We start from the raw sequence: 19,015 nt of genomic DNA, 5'->3' as shown, positions 1-19,015 counted from the left end.
CGAATGGCTGCCCGGATGACTGTCTAGTTTACCTGTTCTCCACCGGGTGTGTTTCGAATGTTTTAGCTCTTGTCAGAATTCTCCTTGCCACCATTGCGGCTAGGCGATTGATGGTATTCTGTGAAGTGTGGCTGTTTTACACCTGGTTACGGTATTGTATTTCATTTTCCTAGGATAACTTCCACCGGAAGCAAATCCAATAACATCAGGCTATGGAGGAATGTTTTTGTTGTAACTAGGATAGTGAATTGAAAGTTGATCAACATTCCTTTGTACTGACAAAGGAATGTTGGAACTACATCTTGGAACTACTAGATGTAAAGAATGTAGGGAATTGTTTTGAGAAATTTATGCCTGAATATTTCAGATATAGGAAAGACTGGAAACTAATAGATTACGAAAGCAATTAGTTAGATTAGGACTAAGACCTGTCAGGTTATCCCTACTCAGACTAGGCATTTTAGTAGGCTAGTATAGACTTCCTTTGTAACTCTGCCTTCTGCTCCCCATTCGGTTCAGGAAAAGCGTAACAAGAAGTTAGAACATTAACCTGTTTTTAGTTCTAATACAATTTGAACTGAGTTCGTGATTTAGTTCTAATACAATTTGAACTGAGTTCGTGACAGGAACGTTCCGAATCTCTTCATAGTGTGCGCTAATTTTCACATTCCCTGTTAGAAGTAAGGTGTTGGTGCCCTTGTCTGTACGTAGCCCGAGCTTAGGACTGCCCTGCGACAGTTGAAAATGCCTGCTGCCAGGGAACCGGGTCGGTTCTCGGGACAGTGGGATTTTGTGCCCTCCAATACCTATTTCGCCCTTTTCATGGTCTGAATCTCGTTTAAAGCTTTCGCCAAAGGACCGCTAAAGCGATCGCCTAGGACACCATTAAAGAGTTCACATAAGAACCGTTTTGGTAAGCATTAATGCTCGCTCCGTAGGCGCATTCTGTCGTCTTCAACACCTAGTTTGAGGTGTTAGCATGCATAGGGTTAATAATATATGATATAAGTATATAGACATTTTCTTGAGATGATAATGTATCTGTAGCGAAATTTACATATTTAGATATGTTGACTCAGTCAACTGTTTATCTCTCATGTTTTGGTTATTCTAAATTCTTGTCTGCTAGCATATTCCTTTTTCTTCGTAATGCTTGTTTTCGTTCTTTGCGTGCTTCCTCTTTGGCTATCGGCAAATCTCTTACTACTGCCTCGATTAATGTTTCTCTTTCAAGTCTACACTGTCTGTAGTATCTAAAGTTCTCGCCGAGTTAGATATTCTAGCTTCAGAGATTTCTAACTTCGTTTCATATAGGAATGCAGAGATTTCTAACTTAGTTTCATATAGGAATGCTTTCAAGTATGTACGATCGCTTTCGGACGAGGCAGGAGCGTCATTGTAACTCCTCTCCAACCGCCTCCCTCTTCTGGCGCCTCGCCTTGTTCTCTTTCCCTCAGTCGACTTGTGTGGACTGTGGACCAGGGTTCCCAGACGTACAATGATTATCGTACAGATACGATAATTTGACCCTCTGTACAATAAACGATTATTAATCAAAATACGATCATTTGAAGAGGTTTGGTGCGATAATTTGGTCTGATACATCTGGGAGTGGGAACCCTGCTGTGGACATTGTTGACTCGTGTGAACGCAGTTGACTCGTGCGGACTTGGCTGAGTCCCGAGTCGCTTAAACTGTCTTCCTCTCATTGAGTCGTGGTGGATTCGATACAGCACTCAGCTGCTGTCACCTATTATTGACAAGTGTCGCTTTTTGTCGCCAAGGGTTGCGGAGAAAGAGCTATCCTTTAAGCTTGTTTGTTTACCTCCCGTCGGCAGCTGTCTCCTCCCGTTGCCCGCTGATGGAAGAAGAGTTTGCTGTATCTTCGCGGATAGCCGAAGGCTGCCTTTTGCTGTACAATGCTTATTGGTCCTTAAACCGTCTTTAGTAGGAGGTTCACTTTCTTTTTCTTTTCTGTGGGGAAATGAACTCGAGACTGGCAGACATGCTGATGGATTTTCAGTCTAACTTGAGTTATTACCTTTTATCTACGTTGTCTCATGTCTGTAACTTCTTAGAGAGGTGGAGACACCAACCCAGCGGAAGGTTTGAGCGAGGAAACAAGTAACTCATTTCCGATGCTGCAGGGTAATCCTCATGCTTATACTCACTCAGTTTGGAAGAAGTGAGAACACTTCCGCTTCTTGTCTGATTATGCAGCTCGGTTTAAGGCCAAAAGGGATTATCTATTGGTAAGGGCTTTTCCTCATTAAGAAACATGGCCTCATGGGATATTTTCAGATAATCATGCTCAATTAATGTACAGTTTCAGCGTAAGAATTACGACTTACAAATAACATTCATTAAATTTGTAAGCAATCCAGAACCAACTTTGGCTCCAGGACTGTAGGAGGGACTCTGTAACCAGGAATTGTCATTTTGTTCTTAAACTTAAGTTTAAGTTTTGGTCTTTTCCCTCTATCATGCAATACAGTTTAACTAGTGTCATTACACTGTCATGCAACATAGAATGGTCAACACTACACTTGGTTAAACTTTTTAGATGTCAGGGCAGTTATTAATTATTATTAATAGGTGTTAGTTTTTCCAGACAGTGGAAAGACATCAGGTTTATTTCCAGTCAGGAACAAAGTCTTTGTGGGAAGTTTGCTGCATTGAGTGAAATGAAACAACATATTGGTTTGATCATTCATTTTGTGGAAGGACAGTGTTTTAGCAATATGGGATTCAGGAAGAACAACTGCCTACAAGGGCCTTTACATCTGTAAGTTTGGCACTTGATGTGGATTCAAGGAACACTCATTTAGCTTCCTAGCATGTAGATGAATAGGGACATCCGAATGATTACTACTACTTTGTTGGCCCTAAGGCTTGAGCAGTGGATGTTTCCTTAAATTTTGCCTAATTCAGACTCATAGGCCTGCCCCTCGTATCTACTGTGAATTCTGTTGAGCAATTTCAAGTTCAAGGATTGCTTAGTCTCCTGTAGAGCCCTTGTATCCTCAGGGCCAAAAAAATTTCAGAATTTCCAATGCTCTTGGTAGATGTCTCATTCTTCTGTTGAGAAGAAATAAACTCTATTACATAATTCCATACAGTTCCATTAACAAAGGCATCTCCATACAGTTCCATTAATGTAGGCATCTCCTTAACTGCTTGGAGATGTTAGAATGTCCCCTCCCAATAATAAGATTTTCAAGTTATCATAGGATCTGTCCTTAATTTAAAACTGCCATGGCCTGGGGTCAGAAGCAGTGGTCTGTGTGTTGCTGAGGGTACCATTCTGAAGGAATTTTCAGCACCTGGAACCTTGTAGACGTCAGTGTTGTCTGTTTAGAGGAGATAAGACTTTTCACTGTCTGCTTCCAAAGTTATCGTTCCATACGTACTTTCCTCGGTATTACATCAAGTACTTTTAGATCTTGCTGAGGACCAGTACTGTAAGGTGTTGAGATTGAAGCCCCTTCATCTCAATATCAGTCTCTCTCTGGAGTTGTTTAGATGCAGGTCTAAACTTTGTCTGAATTTACTGTAAAACCTTTCATTTAGCAGTGGTTAATAAGTAAATTTATTGTCAGCACCCTTCTTTAAGCTGTTGTAAAGGGAATGCTATTGTAGCTTTCTGCCATAGAGCTGAGGGTTATGTTAAGGCTATGCTCTACAGTTCCCTGTAAGAATTCCAATGTAACCCCCCCCCCCCCGAAACTTCTCTATCTTGTTGGGGCATTTAAATTTAAAGGTTAAACCTAGAACATCCTTTTAGAAAGGTAAATGCTGGAAGAGGCAAAGTTAACCTTTGGTTTTGTGGTTTTAAGAAAAACAGGTATTGTGCTCAAAGGTTAGCCTAGAGGAGTAAAAAATCATTTTTTTTTTTTTTTTTTTTTTTTTTTTTTTTTTTTTTAGAAAACCTAGCTGTCTTTGCCAATGGTTAAGCTTGAAGGCAAAGTTAACTTTTTGTTTTGTGGTTTTAGAAAACCTAGAATGTATTTGTGAAGGTTAAGCCTGGAAGAGGCAAAGTTAACCTTTTTGTTGTGATCTTTAGAAACTTATAACGCCTTTGCCAATGGTTAAACTTGAAGACAAAGTTAACTTTTGTTTTGTGGTTTTAGATAACCTAGAATGTATTTGTGAAGATTAAGCCTGGAAGAGACAAAGTTAACCTTTTGTGTTGTGATCTTTAGAAACTTTGTCAAGGAAAACAAAGTCCTCTGTGACATAATGGATAGGCTAGTGCATGAGAACTAGCTCCATATCTTCTACCTTTATTGAATGTGAGAAGCAGTTGCAAATTCATTTAGTGTTAAGTCAATTTGTTGCTCCAGAATGGGATTGATGTTTCACAGTTTTTGCCCGATCACTACCTTAAGTATACAGAAAGAATTGCGTTTGAAAACAGCAAAGCCTTTAACCTGTCACTAGTAGTGGGTAGTCTTTCCCTGAACCGAAAAAGAGCAATTCATTAGGCTCTTTTGTTTAAATCCCGGGTTTTAATATTTTGTGGAGCGTGAAGGCACAAATTTTGTATAGGAGCATACCTTTATATTGTAAAGGTTTTTATTTTAAGTGACTGTCAATTTTATAGGGCTTTTGGACCCAGGCACAGGGGTCCCACATACCGCTTGGATTTCATGCTGGCTGAATCGAAGCGGTTTTCTCCGCAAGGCTGCTCTTTGCTGCATAACTATGAGAGCCTTGCTCCCTGAATGGAATCCAACTTCCGGTGGTAGTAAAATCCACCAAGGATTCCAGATCAAGTGAGAATGTTTTGGGCTTCGTATAAGAAACCTTTAGCTTGAATGGCTGAGCGGAATTTTGTCTAGCTGCACTACAAACCATCCTCTTCTTAATGAGGGAATCAGCTAAATTTAACAGTAGTTAACCCTTTAACGCCGATTGGACGTATTAAATGTCTATATAAATTGTCTGTTAGGTGCTGATTGGACGTATGGTACGTTGATATAAAATTTTTTTGTTTTAAATTCGCGGAAAAATAGTTATAGGCCTACTAGGCAAAAACTTTTGAATCACGCGCCTTGGGGGATGCTGGGAGCTCACGGATCAAGGCGTTGTTTTGTTTACAATCTTTACCCAGGCGCGCAAGCGCGAATTTCTTTCTTCTTTCACTAAAAAGAATCAGCGACACATCTCAGAAATTATTTCGTCACTTTGACATAATTTTTGCACCACTTTATATTAGCCGTTACATGGAGTATTATATATAAAAAATGTGTGCAATTTCATGTAGAATACAACAAAAAACAATTCATGGTTGTAGCTTTTATCAGTTTTGAAATATTTTCATATAAATAACGATAAGTGCCAAAATTTCAACCTTCGGTCAACTTTGACTCTACCGAAATGGTCGAAAAACGCAATTGTAAGCTAAAACTCTTAAATTCTAGTAATATTCAATCATTTACCTTCATTTTGCAACAAATTAGAAGTCTCTAGCACAATATTTCAATATATGGTGAATTTATGAAAAAACTTTTTCCTTATGTCCGCACGGTAACTCTTCCGAAAAAAAAAATTTTTTTTGTTCGATTGTCATAATGTTTGCACCATTTAAATTAGCCGTTACATAAAGTTTTATTTATGGAAATGTGCGCAATTTTATGTAGAATACAACTACAAACAACCCATGGTTGTAGCTTTTATCAGTTTTGAGATATTTTCATATAAATAACGATAAGTGCCAAAATATCAACCTTCGGTCAACTTTGACTCGACCAAAATGGTCAAAAAACGCAATTGTAAGCTAAAACTCTTACATTCTAGTAATATTCAAGCATTTAACTTTATTTTGCAACAAATTGGAAGTCTCTAGCACAAAATTTCGATTTATGGTGAATTTATGGAAAAAAACATTTTCCTTACGTCCGCGCTGTAACTCTTCTGAAAAAAATCATAAATTTTTTCATCTGATTGTCGTAATGATTGCACCATTTTAAATTACCCGTTACATGGAGTATTATATATGAAAAATTTGCGCCATTTCATGTAGAATACAACTAAAAAAACAATTCATGGTTGTAGCTTTTGTCAGTTTTGAAATATTTTCATATAAATAACAATAAGTGCCAAAATTTCAACCTTCAGTCAACTTTGACTCTACCGAAATGGTCGAAAAACGCAATTGTAAGCTAAAACTCTTATGTTCTAGTAATATTCAATCATTTACCTTCATTTTGCAACAAATTAGAAGTCTCTAGCACAATATTTCAATTTATGGTGAATTTATGAAAAAACTTTCTTCTTATGCGGTAACTCTTCCGAAAAAATCATAAATTTTTTCGTCCGATTGTCCTAATGTTTGCACCTATTTAAATTAGCTGTTACATAAAGTTTTATATATGGAAATGTGTGCAATTTCATGTAGAATACAACTACAAACAACCCATGGTTGTAGCTTTTATCAGTTTTGAGATATTTTCATATAAATAACGATAAGTGCCAAAATATCAACCTTTGGTCAACTTTGACTTGATCGAAATGATAAAAAAACGCAATTGCAAGCTAAAACTCTTAAATTCTAGTAATATTCAATAATTTGCCTTTATTTTGCAACAGATTGGAAGTCTAGCACAATATTTCGATTTATGGTGAATTTATGAAAAAAAATTTTCCTTACGTCTGCGCGGTAACTCTTCCGAAAAAAATCATAAATTTTTTCGTCCGATTGTCGTAATGATGGCACCATTTTAAATTACCTGTTACATGGAGTATTATATATGAAAAATGTGTGCAATTTCATGTAGAATACAACAAAAAACAACTCATGGTTGTAGCTTTTATCAGTTTTGAGATATTTTCATATAAATAACGATAAGTGCCAAAATATCAACCTTCGGTCAACTTTGACTCGACCAAAATGGTAAAAAAACGCAATTGTAAGCTAAAACATTTACCTTTATTTTGCAACAAATTGGAAGTCTCTAGCACAATACTTCGATTTATGGTGAATTTATGAAAAAAAAAACTTTCCTTACGTCCGCGCGGTAACTCTTCCGAAAAAAATAATAAATTTTTTTGTCCGATTGTCGTAATGATTGCACCATTTTAAATTACCTTTTACATAAAGTTTTATATATGAAAATGTGCACAATTTCATGTAGAATACAACAAAAAGGAACCCATGGTTGTAGCTTTTATCAGTTTTGAAATATTTTCATATAAATAACGATGTGCCAAAATATCAACCTTCGGTCAACTTTGACTCGACAGAAATGGTTAAAAAAACGCAATTGTAAGCTAAAACTATTACTTTCTAGTAATATTCAATCATTTACCTTTATTTTGCAACAAATTGGAAGTTTCTAGCACAATATTTTGATTTATTGTGAATTTATGAAATAAACTTTTTCCTTACGTCCGCGCGGTAAAACTCTTCCGAAAAAATCATAAATTTTTTTGTTCGATTGTTGTAATGTTTGCACCATTTTCAATTAGCCGTTACATAAAGTTTTATATTTGAAAATGTGCGCAATTTCATGTAGAATACAACTAAAAACAACCTATGGTTGTAGCTTTTATCAGTTTTGAGATATTTTCGTATAAATAACGATAAATAGAAAAAATTCGTCCTTCGGTTAACTTTAACTCGACCGAAATGGTCGAAAACTGCAATTGTAAGCTACAACACTTACAGTGTAGTAATATTCAATCATTTACCTTCATTTTGCAACAAACAGGAAGTCTCTAGCACAATATTTCGATTTATGGTGAATTTTTGAAAACTTTTTTTTTTTTTTTTTGCATCTGCGCATTACGAATTCATGCATCATTTTGTGATAATATTTTCTCTGTGTTGCTTTTATCGTTTTACAATGTGTTATATACCAAAATGATCGCAATTTAGTGTACAATACAACAACAAAAATTAACTCGTTAGCTTCAACCGTTTTGCTCACAGCGTGATTTGTAGACAATTATATATAACAAAAATTTTTGCGCTGTCATATATCCCAATATTATATATGATAATGATATTTTTTTTCATTTTTGATGGTTGCATACTAAACTTCAGGGAATGACAAAAAAGGGAGTCAAAAATGAACTCTTAATCTTGAAAACTAAGCATGCTGTGATGTTTTGAAAAAAAATTTTTTCAGCTTCGGCGCTCATTGCGAACGCCGCCGTCATACGGGAGACCATTTTTAAAATACCGCTTCAGCGTTTAAGGGTTAAGATTCATCTCAAATAATATAAATTTTCATAATAAAATTTACTATTTGGATACTTACCAACTGTTAAAGTAGACCCACCCAGCCTCCCCACAACTTAGTGGGCTGTCAAGGAGAATTCTGACAAGGGTTAAAACATTCGAAACACACCTGGTGGAGAACAGGTAAACTAGACAGTCATCAGGGCAGCCATTTAATTTTTTTGTTTGAATGCCAACTTGCCTAATCGGCGGGGAGATATAGCTAAATTTAACAGTAGGTAAGTATCCAAATAATAAATTTTATTATGAAAATGTATATTTTTTATTGTTTATTTTATAAGTAAAGTTGTTTCCAAGGTATATTGTAAGCCCTCCATTTAGTCCCATCAATACGCTTAGACATGTCTGAATAACCTATGTAGAATTCAGTTCATCAAAGGTGACTGTCAGTGAAGACATGGAACTTAGAACATATAATTTTCTTTGTATGTTTCTCTTAGAATAGGGATGTTTGTATTCTTTCTCTTTTGTGGTAGGAAGTTTTCAATGTTTGGAAATGTTTTTGATTCATCTGTTGTGGAAACAACATGAGCATGGGATTTAATGCTTTCATTGACATACGGTCGAGCTGTGGGATGGTTATCTTATAAATTTTGAAATCTTGGGTCTTGCCAGCACAATACATCTGATGGGTCTTGCCAGCACAATACATCTGTTTCCATTTTTGTCATGAGTACTCATGATAGTCTGTCAGTTGGTGTTTAAAATTCATAAGTAGTATGCTGATAGACAAGAGAGGTGAGAATTTTGATTTGGATTGAGCTGGATATTGCTATCTATGAATTAGTTGATGTCATTTTGAGTGCTTTATCATTAATCTCTACCCCTTAGACCTTACAGGCCAGGCTAAATTAAATATACATTAACAATACCCTGAGACCAGGCAGACTTGAATGTTGGCCAGTTTAAAAAAAACACACCATTGGAAAGAGGATGAAATATGAATGCCCATGGTATAAGAAAATTAAAAAAAAAAAATTTCTGTACTTTTCACAGAAAGTTGAAAGTAAATATTTCCAATCCTGTGCCAAGCCTCTTTTCAAAGATGCGTAATAGTACACTAATTTTAGGAAGTTATACGTTTTCTAATTTTTGTTTACTTTATTTTGTACAATTATGATTATAGCTGAGATATTTTTGTAAAAGATAAGAACTAAAACCAAAACCAACCTGAGTTTATTATATATCTATGCAAGATGTTGTGAGATGGGTTCAAATATCACGGTGCAAAATAACAATATTCAAATGATTCTAACAGGAGATTTTCATGTGCAGTTACTAGGGATCAGAAGATCCTTCCTGTCGATAGGGGTTATAATAGGCTGTAATTAGAAGATTATTATTATTTTCTAAACTAGAGTAAGCAAAACATTTAAAATTGGTACTACAGAACTGCTGGAGAATGTAAAAATTGCAAAATTTTCAGAAGAAAATATTGTGATTGTACCAAATATTCAGATGAATTTACAAAAAGATATGGTTCTCATAGAGTAATTCAAGCAAAAACAAAGAGTGGGAACTCTGCAGAACTTGTGAAATACAAAAGGGTTAAATGTGGAAATGAATGTCAGAATTTACAAAGGAAATAGTGAGTCAAACTTCCTCGGTGGAGATGAAGTGTGAAATGTGATTGAGGGAAGGTGGAAGATGTGATGATTTGTAATCATAGCATGAGAATTAGGTAGGGTTAAAATGGTAAAAATGCAGACCTATGCAGGATATTGGGTTAAAGGCTTCTTATGAATGTTCAGCTTTTCTCACCTTAAATACAACATTGACAGCTTTTAATTGTAAATGAGTAGTAAACTGCAATAGAAACCAGGACAAATGTGAAGACAAGTAATAACTACGTAGAAGTGGTACAAGCCAACAGGGAGAAGGTTATGGAAGTATCATTGGCATTTATTCTTTATTTAGCAAAGTGATTTTGTAAAGTACAATGTACAGTGGGCGACCCGTATTTGCATTCTTGACAGTCGCAGACTCACACATTCGCAGAATTCTTTATGGATCATATCTATCCGTTATTCGTGGGAAATTCGCATTTTTATGGTATTTTTCCATGAGAAATATCCACAAATTTTTAAAAATCAATTTCATCATAAACTGAACTTTTTTGTGATAAAACTTTTAAAAAACTAGGTACATATAAACATTTTTTAAAAAACTAGGTACGTGTAAACATTTTTAGTTGGTTTTTCCTGAGTTTCAACTTACAAAATACTTTTGGAAGTTTGAAGCTTTTTATAGGGTTTCAACTATTTTCGGATTCTAGTTATTCTCGGGGGAAGGTGGGGGGTCTGATACGCATCCCTGCGAATACGGGGGAACACTATTCTGTAACTATAAGATCATTTACCTTTTTTTTTTAGCATGAATGGTCTGTGTTTGATTAACACAAAATCCTAAATAAGAAATTGGCGGGCATTATGATGTACTTGATGACAGTGGGCCCCCGTATTCGCGTTCTCCGGATTTGCGGACTCACTCATTCGTGAATTTCTCTTTGGAACATTTTCCCCCATTATTTGCAGAAAATTCACCTATTCGCGGTATTTTTCTATGAGAAATATCACAAATTCCTGTTTTTCTTTATCAATTTCATCATAAAATGCACTTTTTGTGATAACACTATTAAATAAAGCAGGTATAAAAGTTTTTAGTGGGTTTTTCTTGTTCTAACTAACAAAGGAGGTTTTAACCATTTTTATAGGGGTTACAACTATTTGCGGGTTCTAATTATTCATGGGGGGTCTGATACGCATCCCCTGCGAATACGGGTGGACCATTGTATTTGACATGTTATGACAACAATGTACTTGTAAATTAATTTGAATATTATCATTATGTGAACTAACAGGTACACTAGTTATACTAGTAATTTATGAGAAGGTAGTAAATATTTTCATGTATCTGAATTTTCTTTTTTGTAATCATGTTCATTATTTAACCTTTAACCATCACTTTTTCAATTGCAGTTGTTAAATACAGATGACGATGACAACGAAAATAGATTAAGTAGTAAAGATACAGATGAAATTTGGAACCTACTAAATACAGATGAGAATACGTCAGAGTTTAGACAGCCACAAGGACTTGGAGGAGGTACTCAGTCAACTAATTCTACCTCTTCCCTGTCTTCATCACACAATACTTTATCTAATAATCCCCAACCAACCAGTAATACTGTGCCACCTCGACCGTCAAGTGCAGATTTAACATCGCCAAACATGTTACGTGGAATGAAACGACCTTGTGATGAGGCACATGATGGGAATCCAAGTAAACAAGTAAGAATTTTATCCAAGGAAATATTATGTTAAGCTAGCTAAAATTTTCATAGAGTGATGTGAGAGTATAGTACTTGTTTTTATCTTTCTTGTAAAGTTTTAGGTATGTACATTAGGTTACCGTTATTTTGCAGTTGGTTGAAGATGTCCATTTTTTTTTAATCTTTTATAGCACCATAATATTTGAATAACTACAATGTGAAATTTTTTAACAATACTGTAGCTAGCTCCATCTCATTATAGCAGCAGGTGGGTGGCTTTGAGAGTTTGTTAGATCCATCACCACCTGCTAGTATGAGTACAATCGGTCAGCATGGTAGACCACCAACGCCACATGGTGGACCGCTTACACCTCATGGTGGACCTCCAACACCACATGGGAGACCAGGTACCCCACATGGAGGGCCACCCACTCCTCACAGTGGAGTAGGTGGACCACCCACTCCCATTGGGAATAACAGCAGTAGTGGAATGAGCCATAATGGACCTGGAGCTCCTAACAACCAAGGGCCTTCAAAATTACGGGAAAGGAATAGGATGCTAGCATTACTGCTAGCAAAAGAATCTCCTATTAACCAGGTATGTGTTCAGATGTATCACAGGAACCTTGAAGGTATTTTTGTTTTTATTGGCATTTTCACAATTGTCTTGCTGCTCTGTAGTCAGAGTATCTCTGTTATAAGACGTAAATCTTTAACATGGTCCTTTTTTGGCTCCAAGTATGTTGCTTTTAATTTGGTTAAATAGATGCCTTTTAAAATGCTCAAATGCAATCATTGTAAATCTTCACTATCACTTGGTTAAAAATCTTCTTTGTTCATTAATTCCAAGATTTAAAGTCAAAAGAGTCTGACAGACTTAATATTGCAGTGCCTCACAACCAATTATACACAACATCAGTTACTTCATTCATTGGAATTTTTGTGTCTTTACACTAAGTACTGTGTATGAATATATTGTATCCTACTTATTCCAGAGTCAGAACACACCGCCAACAGCTGATCCAACTGGATTACCACAGGAGAAATTACCGAAGGATTTAAAAGAGAAAATGAAAGTTCCGGGACCTTGGCAGGGTCCTGGGCGTCATGAGTCGCAGATGCTTGTAGAGCTTCTTGAAAAAGGTCATATTAATAATCCTCCTCGTCCTACGTTAAAAGGTAATTATGTAATAAGGGTGGGTTTTTTGTGTTCAAAATGAAACTGTCTAGTATACATTTTTCAAAATGTAAGTGCATGTTTTCAGTTGTATGGTACTAATTGTGTGCATTATGGCTATTCACCCACAACAGGAAGTTAAAGTTTTGTACATAGTGAGTAGGTTATTATAAGGTTAGTTAGGTTTATTAAAGTGCCCATTGAAGCCTTATATCCTGTTTTGAATTTCTTACTTATTTATTTGATTTTGGCTGTTTTTCTCGATAGTTAGTCAGGAATCTTACTTCTCAAAGATGAATTTTTCAGTTATTAATAAAAGCAAATGTTGAGGCTTTTGTATAATAATCTATTATTTTTAATTAGATGATTAGAATTTTTCCATCTTTTCTTTTGCTTTTTTCAAAATAAAAATTGGCAAAAATAATTGAACTAATGATACGATATTTAGAAAAGCCAGACTACTCTATCACTCGACATGTTGCAGGTTTATGTCCAATCCTACTTTTTTTGTTTTTTGCAGCTTCAGGTCCTCCTTTAGGTATGCCTGTAAACCCAACAGTGCGAACTCCGGGTACTCCACCAATAATGGTTAGTCCAGGAGGCATTGGACCCCCAGGTTTAACCCAGACATCTCAACCTAATATGTCAACACAAGGAGGCATGGGAATGAACAATAATAACAATATGTGTCCTGGAGTTAGTAACAGAGTGAGCATGTCGGGTTCGTTTGTATCGACGACGTCTACCAATTCCTTGCCATCAATTACCGACTCCTTTAATATAAGTAACCAAGTGAGCAGTTGCTACCCAGAGGGTAGTTTGCCTCCTATGCCCATAATCACAAGTTCAGCAGCATCCTTTGGATCACAAAATGATAGTGAATCTCAACTGAGAGAATCTGTCATTAACGATATATTGGAGGTACAGTATTTGAGACTTCTGTAATTTTTTGGTAGATTTGAAATATTAATGAATACTCTAATATTGAAATAAGAAACAACTATTGATATGAGATTGTGAGATTTTTATGTTTGTTTGCAGATGGATAATGATGAAGTTCGAATCAATTCTTCTCCATTAAATATGGATGACTTGCATCAGATTCCCAATTCATCTGCTGATGCAGAGATCCAAAAAATAGAGAAAAGTCTTATGTATGCAGCAGAGACACAGTCATCGTTAGTGATATCTGAAGCAGGATCATTACCGCCATATACTGCTGTAGTTGTGAGTATAGTATTTTGGTTTATCTTTCTTCTTACATTGAGGTATATGGATTGTAATGTTCAGCATGCAGATTTAGTATTACCATATTTCATCAATACCATCGTCGTCATCTTCATAATTATCATTATCATTATCATGATTAAGATCAGCCAACAACAACAACAACAATAATAATAATAATAATAATGACCACATTATTATAGAAAGATAGTAATCAATAAAAGGAATAAATCTTAGTTTTTTATTTGGTCCAGGGTCAGATTCATTTAACATTTCTTAAAGGAAAATTTATTTCAACATCATCTACAAATGAAACATACTTTTTCAGTAATACAGTACTTTATATTACAGTCTGCCTCATCAATGAGTAACTACCCTCCACCTTACAACCATAAGAGGATTCCCAATGCAGGTCCACCTGGTGGGCCTGGTGGAGGGACAGGGATGGTTGGAAGTCACATGAATGCGGGAGGAATGATGAGGCCCACCATTCAGTTTTCTCCTAACCCTGGAAGTCCAACCATTCCATCTCGACCATCATTACCTCCACAGGTAAGTCTTCTTTTGAAGGCAAACTTTTTCTATTTGCTGGCTTATTGTAAATTTTCATCATGGTTTTAAAATAAGTTTGTTTTATCAAGGCCCATCTCTCATGCATCCTGTTGCAAGGACTGTGTTGGTCTTCAGACACTGCACTGTTTTAGTTAACAAACAGTAGAGAATCAGTGGTTAGTAACTCAGTTCAGTGCTAGAAATTGCCATTGAGGAATTGTTTGTTCCCAATTTTGCCCTTAAATCCAAGCTTCTGGTAGACAACCTTTCCACAACATTACACCCGCCTTTCTTTACCTCTTATACCAATAAAAATCAGAACTTTTCCAACCGAGGACCATTACTTCAAGGTTAATGTACATCTTTATGATACCTCTCTAAGGGATATAGGGATAAGAAACATTATATCTTGGTCTCACCTTGGGGAGGGCAGAGTTCTCTGTTCCAAATAACAATTCAGGTATGTACAAGCATATTATTAATGGGGTTATGATAAAGCAAACTTAAATTTTTCTACCTCTAACACAGTCTCCACAAAAAGGTTGGTTATTGCTACATAAACACATGGGAATTCAGAGGGTGCATGCATGCTGTGACAACTGTATTCTGTCTGACAGACTTGAATGGTGCTCCTGTAAATATTAATGGATTTGTATGAAAATATTGTGCTAGGGACTTAGCTCAGCCAAAATATCTACTGCTTAGATTGCCTTTGATGTGCAGCAGTAATGACATTTACAGGTATAAGTAGTATAGGAGGAATGAAGACTGGTGTTCTTTATTGAATACTATTCCCAGTTACCACAGTACTATATACTGGGTAACAGCATAATTACAGTGAGTGGTCTGTTTTTTTCAAACATACTGTAAATTATGTACAGTAATTGAGCCTTGTGTATGTTTATATGCAGAATCTATTGTTTATTACTCTTTGGTTTGTTTTGTTCTAATATGGCTAAGTAATGTAAAATAATTTTGTCCCTTAAGTAAAGTTTTTCTGTTTAAAACATCTTCATTCCTTTCAATTCCCTTTATTTATACTCTTTTGTATCATTTTGTTTTGTCAGCGAATGAATGCCAATTTAACCCAACGTTCACAAGAGTATTTGAGGCAAAGGCTTTTACAGCAACAGCAACAACAGGTGATAGTACCGTCCAACACTTCAGATGTAACGCAGCCTCCTGCCTCTTCCTATCAGGCAATGAATATGGATGATCTCCTTAACAACAGCATTGCTCCAAATGTGAATGTTACTCTTCAGGTATCTTACCAGAAAGGTTTCTTCATGCAATGTAAAATGTTCTTGTGTTCTCTTGCTTATTTGATAGAATCCATTGTTCATTGTTTTTACATTTTTGCTTGAAAAGCCTCATCTTGTATCCGTGATGATTTAAAATAGTATGTCAATGTGAATGGTAAATTTTTGTTTCATATTAAATATTTTGCCTGCCCATCAGGAATGTTAAGGTCAGCCTAAATAGTTTTGGTTAATTATGTTGCCATTTTGGGTTTTTACTTTGAAATTTACCTTTTGCTTATAAGTTATGTTTTGTTTAGGAATTGCTCATAATTTACAATCTTATCATAACCTTCTTGTGTATATACCTGATCTATGAAAAGTTATCGTTATAGAATGAAATTGTATTGATTGATCACTATTTCAGAGAAATGTGGCAGATTCGCAAACATCACCAAGTTATAACCTGCTCAATTCACCATTAAGTGGGGGACAAATTTCTCCCGGTCAACGTATTCCCCAACCCCCTTATTCTCCTCACGGCCAAACCACTTCTCCTATCCCTAATCAGCAGTACACGAACAGGTACTTTAATATTTAAGCAAGTCTTCCTAATGTCAACGTAGTTCTTCACTGTAGTACACACTTTTTTTAATGTGCTGTCATTAAGTACACACTTTTTTTAATGTGCTGTCATTAAGTACACACTTTTTTTAATGTGCTGTCATTAAGTACACACTTTTTTTAATGTGCTGTCATTATTATTTGTGATTTTATTTCGGACTAATGATTTATAGTTTTGATTTTTTTTTTCTCTCTCTCCAGTGGACAGATGAGTGGATACCAGACGCCACAGGGTTCTCAGCTTTCACCAAGACTGTCTCAGGGCTCACCTGTACCATCTAGTTATCAGCCCGGGGGTCAGCCTCTACCACAGATGTCTCCAACGGGGGCACCAGGGACACCTGTAGTACAAGTTCCATCTGGTCAGCAGAGTCCTGCATGGTCAGCTCATAGTCCTCAACCCCGGCCATCTTTGATGATTCAAAACCCTATACTTAATGCACAACTTGGAGGAGTAAGTGAATGTTGTGATGTTCTACAATGTTAGATTGACAGCTTTATGTTTAGTGTATAATTTGTTTATTATTCTCCTTTTCTCTCTTTGTCTCGAACATGGCCATTAGCCATTAACATTATCATAAGTTGTTTTCCACTTATTTTGAATTGCTTCCAGTCATATATGAGACCAGACAACCGCCCTTATCCCAGTGGTGTACGTGGAGGTCAGTTACCATCAATGCGCTCCATGCCAAGTCCAGGTACCCGTCAATCCCCTTATCCTAGCATGGGTCCTCCAACCCCAGGAAGCACTGCACAGGGGGATGCTGGGCCATATCCCCCATCATCTCCGCAAGGACAACCATCTTCAATGTATCAACAGCAGCAGCCACAACAACCAACCCAGTTTCGCTTGCAGCGGGCTGGCCCTATGGCAGGTAGGTTTCTGTCAGTTCGCTTATCAAGGCTTCAGGCTAACAGCTTCATGCATTTCTTTGAGGTGTCTGAATTACAGTTATTAGTTTTGAAAGTAGTTAAATGGATTTTTACTCCACTCTACTATTTTTTACTCAGTTATATTTCTGGTACAAAACTCTCAAAAGTAGTAATGTTGCATTTTTTGCACAATTCTACCTACACGCTAATTTTTAAAGTTTTTATAATTTTGTGAGTTTTTATTGCAATTTGTATAATTTTCACAATTTGAAGCAAACTTCTTCCTTGAAATATACTTTACATGACCTTCTCTTGTAGTTAGATAACAATGGTTTGGTTTGCTGTATTTGTAGTTTGGTTGTGGGACACTGGTATAAACTTCCTTCCAGGGCATGGGTTATATATATCCCTTGATTCCTCACCATTACCCCACCCAGCCATGACTTTCAGTACCCTTTCCCACAAAGACCCTGCACCCCTTTTATCTTTTGTCATTTTTAATGATCTGAGCTTTTAAAGATGAATCTGACAGAACGCATTATTCAATGCGCCATAATATTTTATTTGTTAAGAATTACCTGTTTCTTGACTTGAACGATGATTACTGTGTAAACATTTTAACCATAAGTTTTTTCATGGTGTTTTCCAAGAAAGTAATTAAGATAAGAAAGAGGAAAAAAGGACATAATTTTGCATAAGTGTAGTGAATGCTGTGCAGTCTTCTACATATGTAGAAAGATTAGGATTAGGGAAATCTCATGGGAGGTTGTTGGGTAAATGCTAATATATTTTTTCAGTTTTTTGTTTTTATATTTATGTTTAGTTTTTTATTCTTTTCCATTTTGTTCCATATTATTAGCTTGAAACTAAAGTCTACAATTTAAAAAAATGTGCATTTTTAGTTAAAGAGTTTAAAGTATATAGGTTTATTTTTTTTGCATTTGTAGCATGGATGAAATTGAGTGTAGTGCTTTTAGCAATTCAAGATACTCATATAATATAAACTAGCTAGATACTTATATAATATAAACTAGCTGGAAAAGGTTAATGTTTGATATTCTTGTAGAATCTTTGGCCAGCACTAAAGAGAAGCTGAATTCATGACTATTTTTTTTTTTTTACCATGGACAAGAGTTGAATTTTTTCTTACTCATATGCAAGCTTTAATGCTCCCCAAGTCTGTTGGCTTGAGCGGGAGATAATAGACTATTCAGAATGTATGCTAATGCCAGTAGTGTACTCATGGTGGTTATTGAGCGAAGTGGCTTTCCCAAATAGCAGAGTTGTTGACCAATTTCAAACAGCCTACAGATCAATATTTTCTTAGTAATTAGTCATTTTTATATGTTGTTCTTTTCAATATTTTGATGGATAACAGGGGTAACTGGTATTTTATTTTGTATTAGTTGTAATATTAGTGTTCTATGTTATCATTTTAAACCATCAGCAATTTTAAATGTGCTTTGTTACAGAAACCATGCCTTCCCTACTTAACTTTTGTTCCAGAGGTAATGGTTGATGTATGTTTAAGAAATGTTGAAGAATTAAGTCAATGAATTGATTGGATTCCTTTTTTTCCTTATCTTCATGAATATGTGCTAATACAAATATTAATAAGCAACCTTATCATACCACTTACTCCCTAGGGTAGGTAACATGTCAAACACATGTACCTATAAAATACTCTCCTATGTGCTGATGCATAGCAGAGGAAATGAAATGATGGCTTCTCCCTTTTTGTGAGATAGCTCACCTCACTCAACATCCACTGCTGGTACATCACGGTAGTTGTTGGCCTGCATTCATCA

General features: G+C 35.8%; 1 protein-coding gene across 14 annotated transcripts in view; it reads left to right on the top strand.

The window, feature by feature from the left end:
* LOC135219289 (trithorax group protein osa-like) overlaps positions 1–19,015 on the top strand; it is a 475,370-nt gene that overhangs the window by 402,963 nt on the left and 53,392 nt on the right. For all 14 annotated transcript variants that reach the window (XM_064255930.1, XM_064255926.1, XM_064255933.1 and 11 more), the window contains 10 exons: positions 11,224–11,535; positions 11,779–12,114; positions 12,512–12,695; positions 13,214–13,614; positions 13,735–13,920; positions 14,272–14,472; positions 15,540–15,734; positions 16,138–16,295; positions 16,536–16,788; positions 16,948–17,209. In XM_064255930.1, coding sequence (XP_064112000.1) covers positions 11,224–11,535; positions 11,779–12,114; positions 12,512–12,695; positions 13,214–13,614; positions 13,735–13,920; positions 14,272–14,472; positions 15,540–15,734; positions 16,138–16,295; positions 16,536–16,788; positions 16,948–17,209 — 2,488 coding nt within the window. The remainder of the gene's footprint in view (positions 1–11,223; positions 11,536–11,778; positions 12,115–12,511; positions 12,696–13,213; positions 13,615–13,734; positions 13,921–14,271; positions 14,473–15,539; positions 15,735–16,137; positions 16,296–16,535; positions 16,789–16,947; positions 17,210–19,015) is intronic.

Source organism: Macrobrachium nipponense, chromosome 1 (assembly GCF_015104395.2).
Source record: "Macrobrachium nipponense isolate FS-2020 chromosome 1, ASM1510439v2, whole genome shotgun sequence".
Classification (NCBI taxonomy): Eukaryota; Metazoa; Arthropoda; class Malacostraca; order Decapoda; family Palaemonidae; genus Macrobrachium; species Macrobrachium nipponense.
This window is presented reverse-complemented; position numbering and strand designations above follow the sequence as displayed.